The sequence below is a fragment of the Hylobates moloch genome, unplaced genomic scaffold, assembly GCF_009828535.3.
Source record: "Hylobates moloch isolate HMO894 unplaced genomic scaffold, HMol_V3 SCAFFOLD_1, whole genome shotgun sequence".
Classification (NCBI taxonomy): Eukaryota; Metazoa; Chordata; class Mammalia; order Primates; family Hylobatidae; genus Hylobates; species Hylobates moloch.
The window spans coordinates 87816514-87833207 of NW_026652276.1; the positions used below are offsets into that span (position 1 = coordinate 87816514).

Sequence of the window (16694 nt, forward strand, 5' to 3'; positions counted from 1 at the left end):
GACCAGCCACTATGCCCAGCTAATTTTTTTAAACTTATTTTTAGTAGAGATGAAGTCCCACTGTTGCCCAGGCTGGTCTTGAACCCCTGGGCTCAAGCAATCCTCCTGCCTTGGCCTCCCAAAGTGCTGAGACTATAGGTGGGCCACTATGCCCAGCCTGTTTTAGATTTCTATGACACTTTATTTAATAAGTACATGAGGTAAATACAGCAAAATGTTACTGTATCATTTTTTAAAAAAACCTCTGGGTCTGAGGTACCTGGGTTTGAAGAAACTTTCTGCTTATTTGCAGTATTTTTTCAAGTATCCAGTGGACTCTTGATTTTTTAGCTTGTCTTTTTCATTTTTACCTCTTTGCCACTTAGGTATTTCTTTGTGCAACACTTCAAGTGTCCACTTTCCTCCACATTTTCTTCATTTTTATTTGTCCTTGCTTCCTACCTACTTTTTCTTCCCCCCCTAACCAACACACAATTCTGACCACAGCTACTCCTTACACTACTATCATTTTCCATCCACCACTTCTCCAAATGACAGCTAGGAAAAATGCAAACTCCATTGCACAAGGCATTCTGTTAGGTTAGAAGCCATTGCACGGTCATTGAATATTTATGTTCATGCATCCAAATTTTCTGGAATATGCAGTTGTTTTAAAAAGCGATTCTCTTTATACTCCCAGGGAGCAGAGACTATACCCCATGTTTGTGGATTTAATTAAAAAGCCCGCTAAACAGCCTCTCTGAGAATAAGTTTCTTCAAGTGTAAAATAGGGATGATCTTTACCATGCAGAGTTGTTTCTAATATATAAATAATGTGTGCAAGTCACCACGTATGTGATTGACACATTCAGAGCTGGGAGAGGATAAATAGAAGCATGGATTTGATTCTTAGTATAACAAGGAGGATATAGTAGGTCCTACTGTATTTGTTCTCTATAGCATTTATTGGTCAGAAAAAGCCCAGATATACTGAAACAGCTATAATTTCAAAAAATCTTTACAAGTAGATTAAAAAATCCCAAAGAAATCACAGTGAAACTGGAGAATATCTAAGTTAAAGAGAATATGCAAACATCCTCCTCTCTGAAAACACAGCGTTCAGACATATAATAGACTTTTAAGCAACAAGAAAGTCCAGAAGAAAATTGTAAAAAACAACAACAACAACAACAAAATATATTTTGAGGAACAACCCTAACAATTCTACTAAATGATAAAAGACCATCTGTATGGAACTCTACTAGGTCAGAAGCTGCAGCAACTTAGCTTTTCTAAATTCTCCTAGGTGCCTGGGAGTTGGGCACATTACACATCACAAAACTCATCTGATCCAAGATTAAGAACACATGTTTCTGTGAAACACAGGTGAAGCAACTGATGCTTTATTAAAAGATGATTAGATATTTAAACAAAATTAGAAAAACTGCGTTTGTCTGCTTTACTTACTGTAGCTTTTAAAACACTGGTTCAGCAAGGGGTAGGATAACCATGAAGCTTCCTCCAGGAAACACAGGTCCTGAGTATCTGCATTATTTTTTTTTATTATTATTATACTTTAGGGTTTAGGGTGCATGTGCACAATGTGCAGGTTTGTTACATATGTATACATGTGCCATATTGTTTTGCTGCACCCATTAACTCATCATTTGGCATTAGGTATATCTCCTAATGCTGTCCCTACCGACAGAGCACAACTCTCAACAGTCCCCAGAGTGTGATGTTCCCCTTGCTGTGTCCATGAGTTCTCATTGTTCAATTCCCACCTATGAGTGAGAACATGCAGTGTTTGGTTTTTTGTCCTTGTGATAGTTTACTGAGAATGATGTTTTCCAGTTTCATCCATGTCCCTACAAAGGACATGAACTCATCATTTTTTATGGCTGCATAGTATTCCATGGTGTATATGTGCCACATTTTCTTAATCCAGTCTATCATTGTTGGACATTTGGGTTGGTTCCAACTCTTTGCTATTGTGAATAGTGCCGCAATAAACATACGTGTGCATGTGTCTTTATAGCAGCATGATTTATAGTCCTTTGGGTATATACCCAGTAATGGGATGGCTGGGTCAAATGCTATTTCTAGTTCTAGATCCCTGAGGAATCGCCACACTGACTTCCACAATGGTTGAACTAGTTTACAGTCCCACTAACTGTGTAAAACTGTTCCTATTTCTCCACATCCTCTCCAGCACCTGTTGTTTCCTGAATTTTGAATGATGGCCATTCTAACTGGTGTGAGATGGTATCTCACTGTGGTTTTGATTTGCATTTCTCTGATGGCCAGTGATGATGAGCATTTTTTCATGTGTTTTTTGGCTGCATAAATGTCTTCTTTTGAGAAATGTCTGTTCATGTTCTTCTCCCACTTGTTGATGGGGTTGTTTGTTTTTTTCTTGTAAATTTGTTTGAGTTCATTGTAGATTCTGGATATTAGCCCTTTGTCAGATGAGTAGGTTGCAAAAATTTTCTCCCATTCTGTAGGTTGCCTGTTCACTCTGATGGTAGTTTCTTTTGCTGTGCAGAAGCTCTTTAGTTTAATTAGATCCCTTTTGTCAATTTTGGCTTTTGTTGCCATTGCTTTTGGTGTTTTAGACATGAAGTCCTTGCCCACGCCTATGGCCTGAATGGTATTGCCTAGGTTTTCTTGTAGGATTTTAATGGTTTTAGGTCTAACATTTAAGTCTTTAATCCATCTTGAATTAATTTTTGTATAAGGTGTAAGGAAGGGATCCAGTTTCAGCTTTCTACATATGGCTAGCCAGTTTTCCCAGCACCATTTCCCCATTGCTTGTTTTTGTCAGGTTTGTCAAAGATCAGATAGTTGTAGATATGCGGCATCATTTCTGAGGGCTCTGTTCTGTTCCATTGATCTATGTCTCTGTTGTGATACCAGTACCATGCTGTTTTGGTTACTGTAGCCTTGTAGTATAGTTTGAAGTCAGGTAGCATGATGCCTCCAGCTTTGTTCTTTTGGCTTAGGATTGACTTGGCGATGTGGGCTCTTTTTTGGTTCCATGTGAACTTTAAAGTAGTTTTTTCCAATTCTGTGAAGAAAGTCATTGGTAGCTTGATGGGGATGGCATTGAATCTATAAATTACCTTGGGCAGTATGGAGTATCTGCATTATTAAGCTGAGGTTTGGTATTGCTGAAGCATCTTACCAATAAGCAGCTAAAATAAAAGGAATTATGAAGGAATGACTTGTGATGGATGTAATGATTGCCTTTCAGGAATTAAGAGTCTTATGATAAAATGAGTCAAGAAATGTGAATAATTAAGTGGTGAAGAGTGCAAAAAGGATGAGAACACTAAAAATTAAACCCAATCATGTTTCAAAAGTTTAATACCATTTTTTATAAAATTGAACTTGCAGTATTGAATACATGAGTTTATATTTTTGAAACTAAATGACCTTTTACACTTAAATAATTATAGATTTCATGCCAGAAAATGGAATTAGGTTGATGCTAATTTAAATATGTACAATGTAATTCAAACATAAATTCTGAAGAATGTAAGAACTAATAGAATGTAAGCCAGCTTTCCCATGACCCCAGTCTTCCTCCAGTAGAAATACTGTATTATAAGCCATTTTGTCCCAACAAAAAGGCTCTTTTCATAATATTTTAAGCCATATATAGATAAATTTAAAACAGCATAAGAATCTTTCAGAAATAATTAATGGTAAAATATCCTTATTTTTCATTTTGTATATATTTACAAAAGTGTATTTACATATTTCTGAAAAGACTAAATGTTTAAACTGAAGATAAGCATTATCAAAATAATTGTTTCTTTTATTTACAACATTTTGATAAATAGAATGAAATATCTTACTATAACAGGACCTATATCATGAAAATGCTATAAAAAAGTTCTAGTTTCCACTTGTTATATAGAGTTATTCAGTTCAATGATCACATTAGGTTTTCCTTTCCAATAGCCATGACATTGGTGAGTTGAAAATTATCTTGGCTTAAATTGACTTTTACTCTCTTTAATGTGAGCTCTTACAACTTCCAGAAATGGAAATAGCAGAGGTTAGGTTTTTATTCATTCAATAAAATGCATAACTTTTCATTACTGAAAGACATGTCACGAACATATTGAACAAATGTTACATGAAATAACTTTGGTAAGAAGTACTTCAGGCTGAAATATACGAAGCTGAGATGATTTTGCTTAGAATGATGTGTCAAAAAATCAGCAAAAGGGGAAGAAAAGCAATTCTTTATTTTTATCCAAATATATCAGACTTCATAATTTAGTTTCAACAAAAACTTCACCATATATCATCCAAACCAGGACATTATAAGAATGAAAGGGAGTGCTACCAATAATTACACAGGTACAACAGGTATAAACTGGAATTTTCATGGGTAAACTGGGACCTATGATCAACTTAGAAATAAGGGTTAAACTGCAATTACATGCAGAAATCATACCTTTCCCACTCGTGTGTGGAAAAGATAAAAAAAAAATACCATTCACTCAGATAAGGTAATTTTGACAACAGTAGCACTTTCTCATGAGATAGATTTCTGTTCGCATATTATCCCCGTCCTAAGCCAGTCACCTTTTCTAAAATAATCAATTTTTATTCCACACAGTTACTTTGCATTGTGTCACCCTGTTTTTATTCTTTGATTCTTTGTTTTTTGTTTGTTTGTTTTTTTTATTCTTTTTTTGGTGTTGAGATGGAGTCTCGCACTGTCACCCAGGCTGGAGTGCAGTGGCAGAATCTCGGCTCACTGCAACCTCCACCTCCCAGGTTCAAGCGATTCTCCTGCCTCAGCTTCCCTAGTAGCTGGGATTACAGGTGCCTGCCACCATGCCCAGTTAATTTTTGTATTTTTAGTAGAGATGGGTTTTCACCATGTTGTCCAGGCTGGTGTCCATCTCCTGACCTCAGGTGGTCCCCAACCTCGGCCTCCCAAAGTACTGGGATTACAGGCATGAGCCACTGAGTCAGGCCTGTTTTCATTCTCTTAACTGATACTTCGATTGTCTGAAGTGGTCTTATTTGTTTTTTGTCTCCTCCCCACTCTCCTTCTGGTATACAGTGTTCATGGTGAGCAACGGCCTTCTCTGACTTAGCCATGTCCAAATCCCCAGGAACTAAAATTGCCTATGACATAGAAGGCATGCAAAAATTTTGTTGAATGTGTGAATATACTTGGAGAGTTTGTTTTTGGTTCTGTCTTCTCCTTGGTACCAAAGACAAATTAAAATGACTCTCCAAAGTAAATTATGGCTCTATTTAGTTTTAAGTTATTGGACTAAATGATCTATGCACTTTTTTTCCACTGCTGATAAATATACCATGCCCTGTGGACCCCTTTCTCTCTCTCTCACTATTTTGTTTCCTACATCTACAAACTAAGAAAGCTTGGTTATCAATGGGTATAGGGCAATTTGCTCCATTCACAGTGGATGCACACTCCAGATTGATCATTTTGCCAGTAAGAATTCCCTGGTATATGTTTGCACCTACAGAATTTGGTTGATACAGAGGTAGCCAGAAGGTATTATTATAGTCAATGATTTAAATGTTGATGTATTAACTTGCCAATAATAAAATTATCACAAAATTGTTAAAAAACAGGAAATAATGAGAGCCCAAACTAGCAATTAATGACTGACATATTAATGAGAATCTTTTTTAAATTTGGGGCAGACTTAAATTACAATACTTAAAGAAGTTTTATAGGAAAACCCATGATATTCTGTTAAGGAGCACTTTTAAATTTTCATAAAAGTCTGCATTCCAAATTTTTATTTTGAAAGTGTTCTACTGATCACTAGTTTTGATTCCTGCTAATGAGTCATAAATATCAGACTTCAGGATTAGAAAAAACAGTACTGTTAAAATTATTTGGGTAGACCAGGGATTCAAGACACCAATAAAATCAGTGTTCACCAAAAAACTGTGTGTAAGATATCTTCAATTTATCTAATTTTAATTTCTCTCTGGTCTGTGCAAAAACTTCCTCCTGAACTATAAGTGACAGGCATGGGATAGGTTCCCTAGGTGAGGAAAAAGTCTATCCTGTTACAACAAATGCCATAAACAAGAAAACAGAATAAAAAAGAGACTCAATTAGACATACATATTTTAAGCATAAATATTTATCATCTGTTTCATTGCATTGTCATGTCTTCTTAAAATGATTGGTTTTTAAAATGGACAAAATTTCCAGAAAAAGAATGAAAATGTTTCCAATTTACTCAGTTTGAAACAGGGACAATTAATTGTGTAACTTCACACAGATTCTGATATATTCAATATAACTTGGCTACTGTCTATTAACATGATTCAGTGTTTGTTCAGAGCTCATCTTTGTATTAGATCATATACAAAACAGATTTCCAGATTTTAATTAGTCTAGGAAAGGAATAATTCTCAAATTAATCAACAATTATTTCTCCCCAGTACTAGCAACTTTTAAAAATCATAAGAAATGTTCAGTGCTATACTGAGTACTGGTATGCTCTAAAATTTACAATTTAAACATGTAATGGTTATATTTTTGCAGGGCCATAGATAGCACAAACTTGTGTGATTCTCTCATATAAAATACAATGGAAAGCCTCCCAGGACCTTAAACAGCAGAAAACATTAAATCAGATTTTAAAATGACAAAAATTTAAGGCTAAAATATTTGGTATTAATAATTAATGCCAGTAGCCTTCCTACTCTAATAAAGTAAACATGCACAAGAACTACAACTTTGAACAAAACATCACAATTTTATCAGATATATATGTATGTATGTATGTGTATGTATGTGTATATATGTATATGTGTGTATACATACACACACACACACAGACATATATTTAGTTTTATCGCCCTGAAAGCTATTCACTCATGTTTGGCTTAATACATATGTTAGAAATGTCAGGGAGAGTATCTCCCCTTTAAATATATATATATTTTTTTTTTCCAGAATATACAATATAAATATGCCATATATAAATCATGCCATAAAACTAAATGCAAAATTTGCACATTATTGCATGCCTGATGTGATAATACATGCCCGTTAATAACTTCCTTATGATGTCCTCCCTCCATAACTGTTGCTTTCTACACATTAGCAATACTTGGGAAAGGAAGGGTTCTCAAATATGCTTGTAGAACTGGGAGGAAAATATACTTTCAGATTCCTTAGGGAGAATTACCTCATCGCCAAATATTGGACTATTACTAAATCAAACATTAAATAATGCCTAAGGGAGTGCTTTGTTATGTGAAGCGATCAGAGTTCATTTTTCTTAATTTGGCTGGAAGGTTCCCTTCCATCCTAGCTGCTCCTCCAGCTATCTTTTGAAGCTTTGGTGGCAAATCAGCCACAGACTGGCTCATGGGATCAGATAACATTTTGGTGGTTTTAGATACCAGTTTTTCTTCTGAGTTGCCTGGAACTGAACTTATTCGTTGAAGTTTCATGGGCAAGTCTCCCAAGCTGTAGGCTTTTTCTGAAGTTGTAGAACTCATCCTCAAGAGTTTTTTGGGAAAGTCTTCTCTTCCAGTAATTTTCTGCAGCTTAGATGGTAGTTTTGTAGTAATATCATCTAGTCCATCTAAGCATTCCACAGAATTATGTCTTTCTTTGCTGTTAGTTATGGCTGGTGCTATTAAAGGGGACGACATGAGAAGCATTTCCTCCTGCTCTTTCACACTGTAAGGTGGGGTGGGGACTTCAAATGTTGCATGGAACTGGGAGTAATCAACTTTAAAGAATCCCTCTTCTAAGGAAATTACAGGAAAAAAACGATGACCCCAAAGAACTTCATCTTCAGTATATGATGTTCGAGCTTGACAAGTCATCCCTACAAGAAAAGAGAAAATTCTTGATAAATTATGCATAGTGGAAGCATATGTAAAGCTGGTTTGGCCTAAATAATTCATTTCACTTTCTTATCTAGGTTTTGGACTGTTTATCTGAAGCCTGAATAATAGAATAGATTAAAAGTTGTACTCTAAGTTAATAGCTTTGATACATATACTTTCTTTCAACAAAAAACATAGGGTGATGATACTATTCATGTTTGAAGGATAATGCATCATTACCTAAAAACCACAAACCAAAAGCAGAAGTAGCATAGAATAATTTCAGAACATACGTGTCCCTATAAGGAGATAAGTGGAAAAATTATGTAACAATTTTTCATCGTTTAAGAAACAGTGTCATAAATAAAACAAATCTGATTTTGAATCTAAACTTTAATATTGTGTAAACTTAGAAAATATATTTAACTGAGTATCACTTTATTCTTCTGCAGAGTAAAGCACTGTCAACGATACCTGTTTCACAACATTGCTGTGACCATGAAATAACATATACAGAAATGTAAAATTTGTCATATAATATCTACAATAAGTGACTCAATTAATGGAAGCTTACCTTTTTCTCTTTACATAGCAAAGGCTGGCTATGGGGGGTAGGAGGACAAAAGGTAACTCTCCCAAGTATTTGTTAAACGAATAAAAGGTGGTAATATTTATATGCTAGAAAAAGAAAAGTCATTGTGCTGGTTCTATTCTTTTGCATCTATAAGGCCAGAATAAACTTTTGCTCAAGTTTCAGAAATCCATATGCTAAAATCAGTGATCTGGGCCATGTGATGTATCAAGTTCCATTCCTGCTCTAGGAATATCTGGAACTGGATGTTGGCTAGCAGATGTAAATTTTTTCAATTTATCAATATGTTCCTTGGATATCATTTGCCTCATGGTATTCTACTTTACTCAATTTTGTTCTCTTCATAAATCATTTATTTCGATTGTGTTACAATCAAATCAGTCAACTTGTGAATATTCATTTTGTGAAGACTGGAAGTACAGGAATAAATTAAAACCATATATCAAGTTTCTGTCTCATATTAGTCAAAAGACACAATTTTCTGTAAGTAGTAAAATTCACCAATTTCTCTACTTTAATAGAAGTCTATCAGACTTCTATTAAAGGCTATTAAAATGTAAGAAAGATAATGATGAATTTTAAAAACCATCCCCTCAATAATTAAGTGTAATTTAAATAAGTGATGATAGTTTTTCTTCATTCATTTCAATTCTCCCCCATCCACTATAAGTAATTTCTATTGTTTTTAAGCCTGGCATAGTTTGAAGGAAGGGATATTCTGTCTTTTTTCTAACTGACTAGCAATCACACATACAATACATATAGATAGTTAGGATATGCATAAATAAGAAGCCACATTTGAATCCTTCCAAAATCTTGCCTTATGAATATTCTGTTATATATTACCAAAGAATTAGTTGTTATCACTATACACTATGTTTTTTCAAGACAGTTTTAAAATAAACTCATGTAGAAAATTAGTATCTTATCATGTGGCTAGCACTGTGTTAGGTGCTCTCTCTCTTCTTCCTTCTTTTTTTTTTTTCCATTCTAATCCTCAATATGGTCCTGTTAAGAAGATATTCTCGTATCTATTTTAAAGATAAGGAATTTAGTGCTCAGAGAGGTTAAGTCTCTTAACCTTTCTTGAGCACAGATCTAATAAGCTGTAGAGAAAAAATGTATCATCCTGTTTCTATATGTGGGTTTTTTTTAATTGTTGTTGCTATTTTACTTTGCCGTAATGTCTCTAATATTTTAGTTAGGAACTCAGTTATCACTTAAACTCTGTAATGGTGCAAATCTGACTATGATCAAATATCCGTGTTTATAATCAATTTTACGTGAGGAATAGCCCCAGAAACATTTATATATAAGATAATAAAATTAGTTTTAAAATATTAAGTGTAAACACACACATAGCAGCATTCTGTATTTTCTAATAACTTTCTAGCCTCTAAGTATTTCATAAGAAAAATCATAGATTATCACTTAATCAGGAAAAATAAAAAATGTATTTCCTGATATATTTACTTGGTTTTATTTTGAGAAATTTAAAGATAAAGTATCTAGAATAAAGAATAAATATCGGATGTCATTGTGAAGAAATAATTAAACAAATAATGTGGAAGTGCCTTATATTTTCTCCCTAAAAGCAGCCACTGTCATTCTAAGTGTCTTTCTCATCCAAGACATTAATTTAAATTTAAGAAAAAAGACTATAAATATATTTTTACTAAGTGATAATACCGCCTTACAATCTTTTTTATTTTTATGTTTTTCGAGATGAGATCTCACTCTGTTGCCCAGGCTGTGGTGCAGTGGCACCATCTCAGTTCACTGCAGCCTCAACCTCCCTGGGATCAGGTGATCCTCCCACCTCAGCCTCCCAAGTAGCTGTATTTTTTTGTAGAGACAGGGTTTTGTCATGTTACTCAGACTCATCTTGAACCCAGCCACTTTTTTAATTTTAAAAACTTCAATCATTGAAAATTGACGTCAGGCAGAATTATCCTAGGTAAGGTCACGTACTCAATATAATTCAGTGTCTTAAAAAGTAAGGAAAGTTTGTAAGTTTGTCCTTTGATTGATATAAATAAATATTTACATTGAGTTATAGTAAATTCAGGTTATGAAGTCTGTTCAATTATTTCTAACAATCACAAAGTAAATTTTGAAGTACAATTTGATGGTGTCACCATCTTAGCCCATTTCATTTTGGTGTCCTTTTTTTAATTTTTACATTGGGAAAATAACATTAAATAAAAAATCAAAATTTTGCCCCCGCTTTCACCATTACAATTGGGAAAATAAAATCTTATAAAATTTTAACATTGGGAAAACTGGCCATCAATTATTAAGGTACTTAAAGTGCTATGACATCTACAGTGGAAACGTGTATTCAAATATTTGTTTGTATTCAAATATTTGTTGGCATTAAAATACTTGTAATCGTTGTTACTGAAATGCCAATGCATAATTTCGACTGAAAAGGAAGGTGGAGAATCTATTTTACTATATAAAATTAGCTTTACTTATTTTCACAGCAAACTCACATAAGTGCGGCAACATCTGAAATATAATTTAAAAAGTTTATGAATCTGGCTGTCAATGCCACTATTAAATAGCTTGTGAAAATTACCTAAAGCTCTCTCGCCCTGTTTTCTCCTTTATCAACTAGAGATAACAACATATCTTCTCTTAGAAACCTCTGAAAGTTTGAAAGTAAAAGACAGAACCTTGCTTAGTGTTTAGGCAATGCCCGTTAATGACTAGTGATTTATTGTTCTATAATAGTTGCATTTCCTGTTGTTCCTGAAAATTTGTAAGGTGCCTTAGTATGTGTGACGAATTTTTACACCTTTGTAATTTATCCCATATTAGTAATATAGAAAATTAAGAATTAAGTTTAAAAGGCACTGGCTATGAGATAACAATTACTTTTTTTTTCAGATGGCCTCTTGTTCTGCCACCCAGGCTGGAGTGCAGTGGTGGGATCATAGCTCACTGCAGCCTCAAACCCCTGGGCTCAAGCAATCTTGTTGCCTGTTACTCCCAAGTAGCTGGTATTACAGGCATAAGCCACCAAGTCTGGCTAATTTTAATTTTTTTGTAGAGATGGGGTCTCACAAAAGGCTGCTCTCAAATTCCTAGCCTCAAGTAATCCTCCCACCTCAGCCTCCCAAAGTGCTGGAATTACAGGTATAAGTCATTATGCCTAGCCAGTTAATTTGTTTTTAAAATTGTCAGACAATTAAACATTCAAAATATTTAAAAATATAGAAAAAAGTTACATTACTGATATTTCCAACTTTTAGGGTTTCTCAACATTTTCTACCTAACTACCCCTAATAGCAGAAGAGACTAAGTATGGACATATGGAATGTATTAAAAGGCTTGCAGCAAGCAGAATGGCTAAAATCAATGTTAATACTATGTTAACCATGCCAAGAACATTTGCCAGCACCTTAACCTTTGTTTTTCTACTGTTCTTGTCCTACTTTCATTAGATGTAGGTACCCAAATAGCAGACATTTCCAATTCACAATCATAGTTTTAAAATCTGGTTTCATCTCAGGATATTATGAATTTGCAATCAATATATGGATAAGGATATGGAAGATTTATAAATTGGATAACAGAAAAATGTCTATGTTTGCCAATCTGCATCTTAGACAATGAACTAAGATAAGATATAATTGAGAGAGTACTTCTTTTTGCAAAAGTTATCCCAAAATGGTGATGAAAAAATAAAATGCAAATTTCAACTGAGAAGATTTAAAGTAGATATCATTATGGTTTCTAAGAACATGCATGTACCATATCATTCTTCCTTCTAGAATTAGAATGCTTTATATTTCTTATTCTAATTAAAGTTATTTTAAAATAATCCATGCTTAGATTCATAATTGCAAATGCCATTTGAATTAAAATAAATGCAAGTGACTACTATTATTCAAAGGGTACTATGAGATCGCACCTCTTAGCCAGCAACACAACTGTTTGCATGTTTTAACCAGATTCCAGACTTGAACAAATGTGGTGAAAATCAACACAAGCTCATCTCTGTGGAAACTGGCAAAGCAACAGATGCTGCTACTGGAAATAGCTGGGACTTTTGAATCCTTGGATAAAAAACATTTTGTAAAAAAAAAAAAAAAAAAAGATTCTGTGCATTGCATTGCAATATTCACAGATTTAAAAGGTTTAAAAGGGTATATATTATTGTTTAGTGTAATTTATTCCAGTATCAGTATGTCCATTTAAAATGGTAGAAGCAACATAGTCTAACCTCTTTATTTTTGACATTTTCCTTTCCTGATTCTGCCTTTAAACTGAACTAAGTCCATCCTTTTAACTGAATTAAGCATTCATTCAAAGAACAGATCTGTGGAAGGTTTTAAAGTGAAAATGACAAAGTGAGTTATTATTTGACAAGTCCTTAATTAAACTTTCAGGATATCTCTAACTCAGTTATTTTCCATTGTTTCTCCTAGCCAGAGATGGTGGATGTGTTACTCACACAAAGGGGGCACAATATGGTTAAAAACAATATAACCACAGGCCAAGGGAAATATCTGAATGCTGTGACACAGAAAATATCACACAATCAATAACTTCTGAACATGGAGGCTTTATCTAAACCTTACCCAATATAGATGTGTGTGGGGGAGGTTGGGGGAGAGAAGAAAGGGAAGGAGGAAGGATGGATAGAAGGATAGAGAGAATCAGACCCAGAGAGAGAAAAAAGAGAGAGGAGAGAGAGCAAAAGAGTGTTCTCCTGTAATGGTAGCTGTGGCTGTGTTTTATCACACATACATTAAAAAAAAAGCAAAAAAAAAAAAAAAAAGAAGAGCAAATCCCTTTCAGTTAAGCCATGTAGTAATAATATCTCTATAGGATTATATGTCAAGTATCTCTCTAAGCACTATTTACAAGTTGTCTTTAATCCTCACAACTCTTCGAGGAAAAGACTGTTATCCCCCTTCCTATTTTCTAGAGGTGGAAACTGAGTCACAGAGGGATACAAGATAGTAGGATCACATAGAGGTGATGCAGCTGGAAATTGAACATAAGAAATCAGGCTTGAGGATTTATGCTGTTAATCTCATCTCTCTATCAAGTAGTACTGTGTAGGCAAAAGAAGAAACAAAAGAGAGTTTATCACTAGTAATATAATTAGTGAATATTCAAATTAAAGTGTCAACTTTTGGTTACAAGAGCATCAAGTCTGTGATTCTGTGGTCAAAGGGACCAGATTTGCCACAATAAAAATCAAAGCAAGTGATGAAAGAAATGAACCTTTCTTCAGAGATGAACACCAGAGGCACTCTGCACAACTCCCTGGAGTTAAGTACTGTGGTGTCAGACAACCCTGGGGCCGCATCTCAGCTCTACCACCTATGCTGTTTACCTTTGGAATGGTGCTTTGCCTCTCTGAACCTCTGTTTTTCTAATCTTGAAAATTATAATAATAATAGTACTTATATTCTAGGATAATTGGAATAATTTTATGAGATACTGTATGCAATGTGTTTAGCAATGTCTTAATAAATATTAGTGATATTTATTGTAGCTGCTATTACATGTGGAAAAAGTATGGGAAACCAACTGATGAGTGAACTTTTAAGAATTAAAATAATGAATGAATCAGCTTCCTACTGGACGGGAAAAAGAAATATTTGCCAATGTGACTGTTGGTTAAAATTGCTAATTATAAACATAAAAATAATAGTGGTGATATTAATTACATATTGAGTAACAATGTGCCAAATAGTGTGCTATATAGGTTTTATATCTTTTATCTCACTATCTCATCACAGCAAAACTGTAAATAAGATTTTTTTATTTTCGTATTTCCAGGAGAATGATAGCGCTTGAAATTTCAAGTAACAGAGAATAAACAGCAGAGCTAAGTCCAGAACTCATACTGATTCCCAAACCTAAGCTCTTAGCAAATAACGTTACTATCTAATGACTTCCTTAGTGAATGCATATTACACCAAAACATAGAATTAAAAATTAATATTATTTGTACAAATATATATAGGTGGTATATGTATATGTGTATATATATTTGAGTTATTTTTATTAAGTAAATTGTACACTGTTCATTTCTAGTGTGGGATCCAGATTTCTTAACTACTTTCCTGAATAAACAAAGCTTTTTGGTATCACTATAAGGATCTGAAGCAAAGAGATTCTATAGGACAATGCTAGCTGATATTCTGGTGTCCACAGTAGGCAGGTCATATCAGCCCTAGAGGCCAGATGCAGAGAGGGTGAAGCATCGGTTTTAATGCCAGATGCACCTAACATCAGACACTGAATCCCAGCTCCACCAGTAACTAATATGTGACCTTACAAAAACTAATACATCTCTTTAAGCTTTAGTTTCATTATCTGTAAATTAAGGCCCACCCTGCTGATTTCACATGAAGATTGTGAGAATTAAATGAAATTCAATGACATATGTAAACTACATGCACAATAAATATTGATAATTTTTTTCCCAGAAGAATCCTTAAATACAGGCTATATGACTACAACTTTCATTTACACAGGCACATACACGGAAGAAAAAAGCCTGAAAATTTAACCAAATAACATGTTAGTTTTTTCCCTAAATCTATTGTATTATTTTCTTCAAATTGGCAGTTGTTTTAATAACTGAATCAGCTAATAGCTTAGCATGCAGAGCATGTTGTATATCACCAAGTAACTTCCTAGTCCACCCTACATATTGCCCTGAGGATTATTAAATGAGGACTATAGCTGTTTATTCTCTAAGGTACTTCCAAAATTTCACCCATCTTCCAAGATATATTAACTGTAACACTAACTTGGCATTCTCTGCATGCTCTCTATTGTGTTGCACTGAGCTGAACCCAAATGTAAAGTATAAACTTTCTGAAGAAGCTTATAATTTTTTTTAAAATCTTGTTTATAAAACACAAAGACACTGCATACATTACAGTTCAATAATACTAAGGTTACTGGCAATAGGCTCTTTTGAGATATAGGTTGCAAAGCCATTAAGAATACATAAATCGCTTCCAGAAACTGCAGTTTTCAAAAAGATGGAATCTCTTTAAATCTCTACATATTCTGCTCAAAACAGACTTTTAGCGAGGAGTAGAAGGTTCTGGCATGCATTCAACTCAATATTATCCTCTATTATTTACAAGCACTTGGTCTTACAGTGTGTTCTCAGACATCAGTTTGCCACTACTGCTCAAGCTAGGTCAACGAATTTTAAAAAACTAAAAATAAAAAAAGAAGAAAAGCCCAATTGTATTAGTCAGAAAATAAAGCGTCAATAAGAATTTTATAAAAAAAATATTTCAAATACAATACTTAAGGTTTCTAAGCTCCCAGAACAAAAGAAAAAATAGATTTTTAACAATGACCAATAGAACACAATGTTAGATGTTCAAAAAGGAAGATAAGTGCAGATGCTAAAGGCTCACGGTCAGGTAGAAAACATGACAGGAAATGCACAATCATATTGCTGAAAACATATTTAGGAGAGACAGGGAAATATTAAGCAAAAGAACATCAGCTTTGAATATAAACTTGAGATTGTTCCTGTTTGGATAACTCACTGTTAGTAAGACCTTAGGCATGTTATAATTATCTGAACCTTGATTGCTATAAAATATGAGTAGTGGTACTAGATAAAATATATAATGTATATGGCTATTGTGACTATAAACGATATAACCTATTTATGGGCCTACTATATTAGCTGGTAAATAATAAAGGTTCAATCATTGATCACTATTATCAGTCATTATTAAGGTTCCAATTAATTAAAAGATTAGTTCAGATATATTTTAAATAATTCTTCAGTGATCACTTAATTTCTCAGAAACAGATCAATGCATAGAATAATTTTCACCATGTTAATTTCTGGCAATTTGATACAGACTACATTGTCTATATTTATCTGGAATATGAGGAAGTGTATATAATGAACTGAGTAAAACAAACATGAGGAACTGAGCCCAACCTACTATCACTGTCAACCTGGCCTGCTCTGAACAAATTTGTTTTTTTTTTTTTTAAGTTTAATTTTTTATTTTTTATTATTATACTGTAGGTTTTAGGGTACATGTGCACAATGTGCAGGTTTGTTACATATGTATACATGTGCCATGTTGATTTGCTGCACCCATTAACTCGTCATTTAGCATTAGGTATATCTCCTAATGCTGTCCCTCCCCCCTCCCCCCACCCCACAACAGTCCCCGGAGTGTGATGTTCCCCTTCCTGTGTCCATGAGTTCTCATTGTTCAATTCCCACCTATGAGTGAGAACATGC

General features: G+C 34.0%; 1 protein-coding gene across 3 annotated transcripts in view; it reads right to left on the reverse strand.

Annotated features, from left to right (window-relative positions):
- Window positions 1-4217: 4217 nt before the first annotated feature.
- The window catches only part of KCNJ3 (potassium inwardly rectifying channel subfamily J member 3), a 170458-nt gene continuing 157981 nt past the window's right edge, over window positions 4218-16694 (reverse strand). For all 3 annotated transcript variants that reach the window (XM_032755677.2, XM_032755675.2, XM_058441903.1), the window contains one exon: window positions 4218-7838. In XM_032755677.2, the coding sequence (XP_032611568.1) occupies window positions 7833-7838 (6 nt within the window). In that variant the 3' untranslated portion in view covers window positions 4218-7832. The remainder of the gene's footprint in view (window positions 7839-16694) is intronic.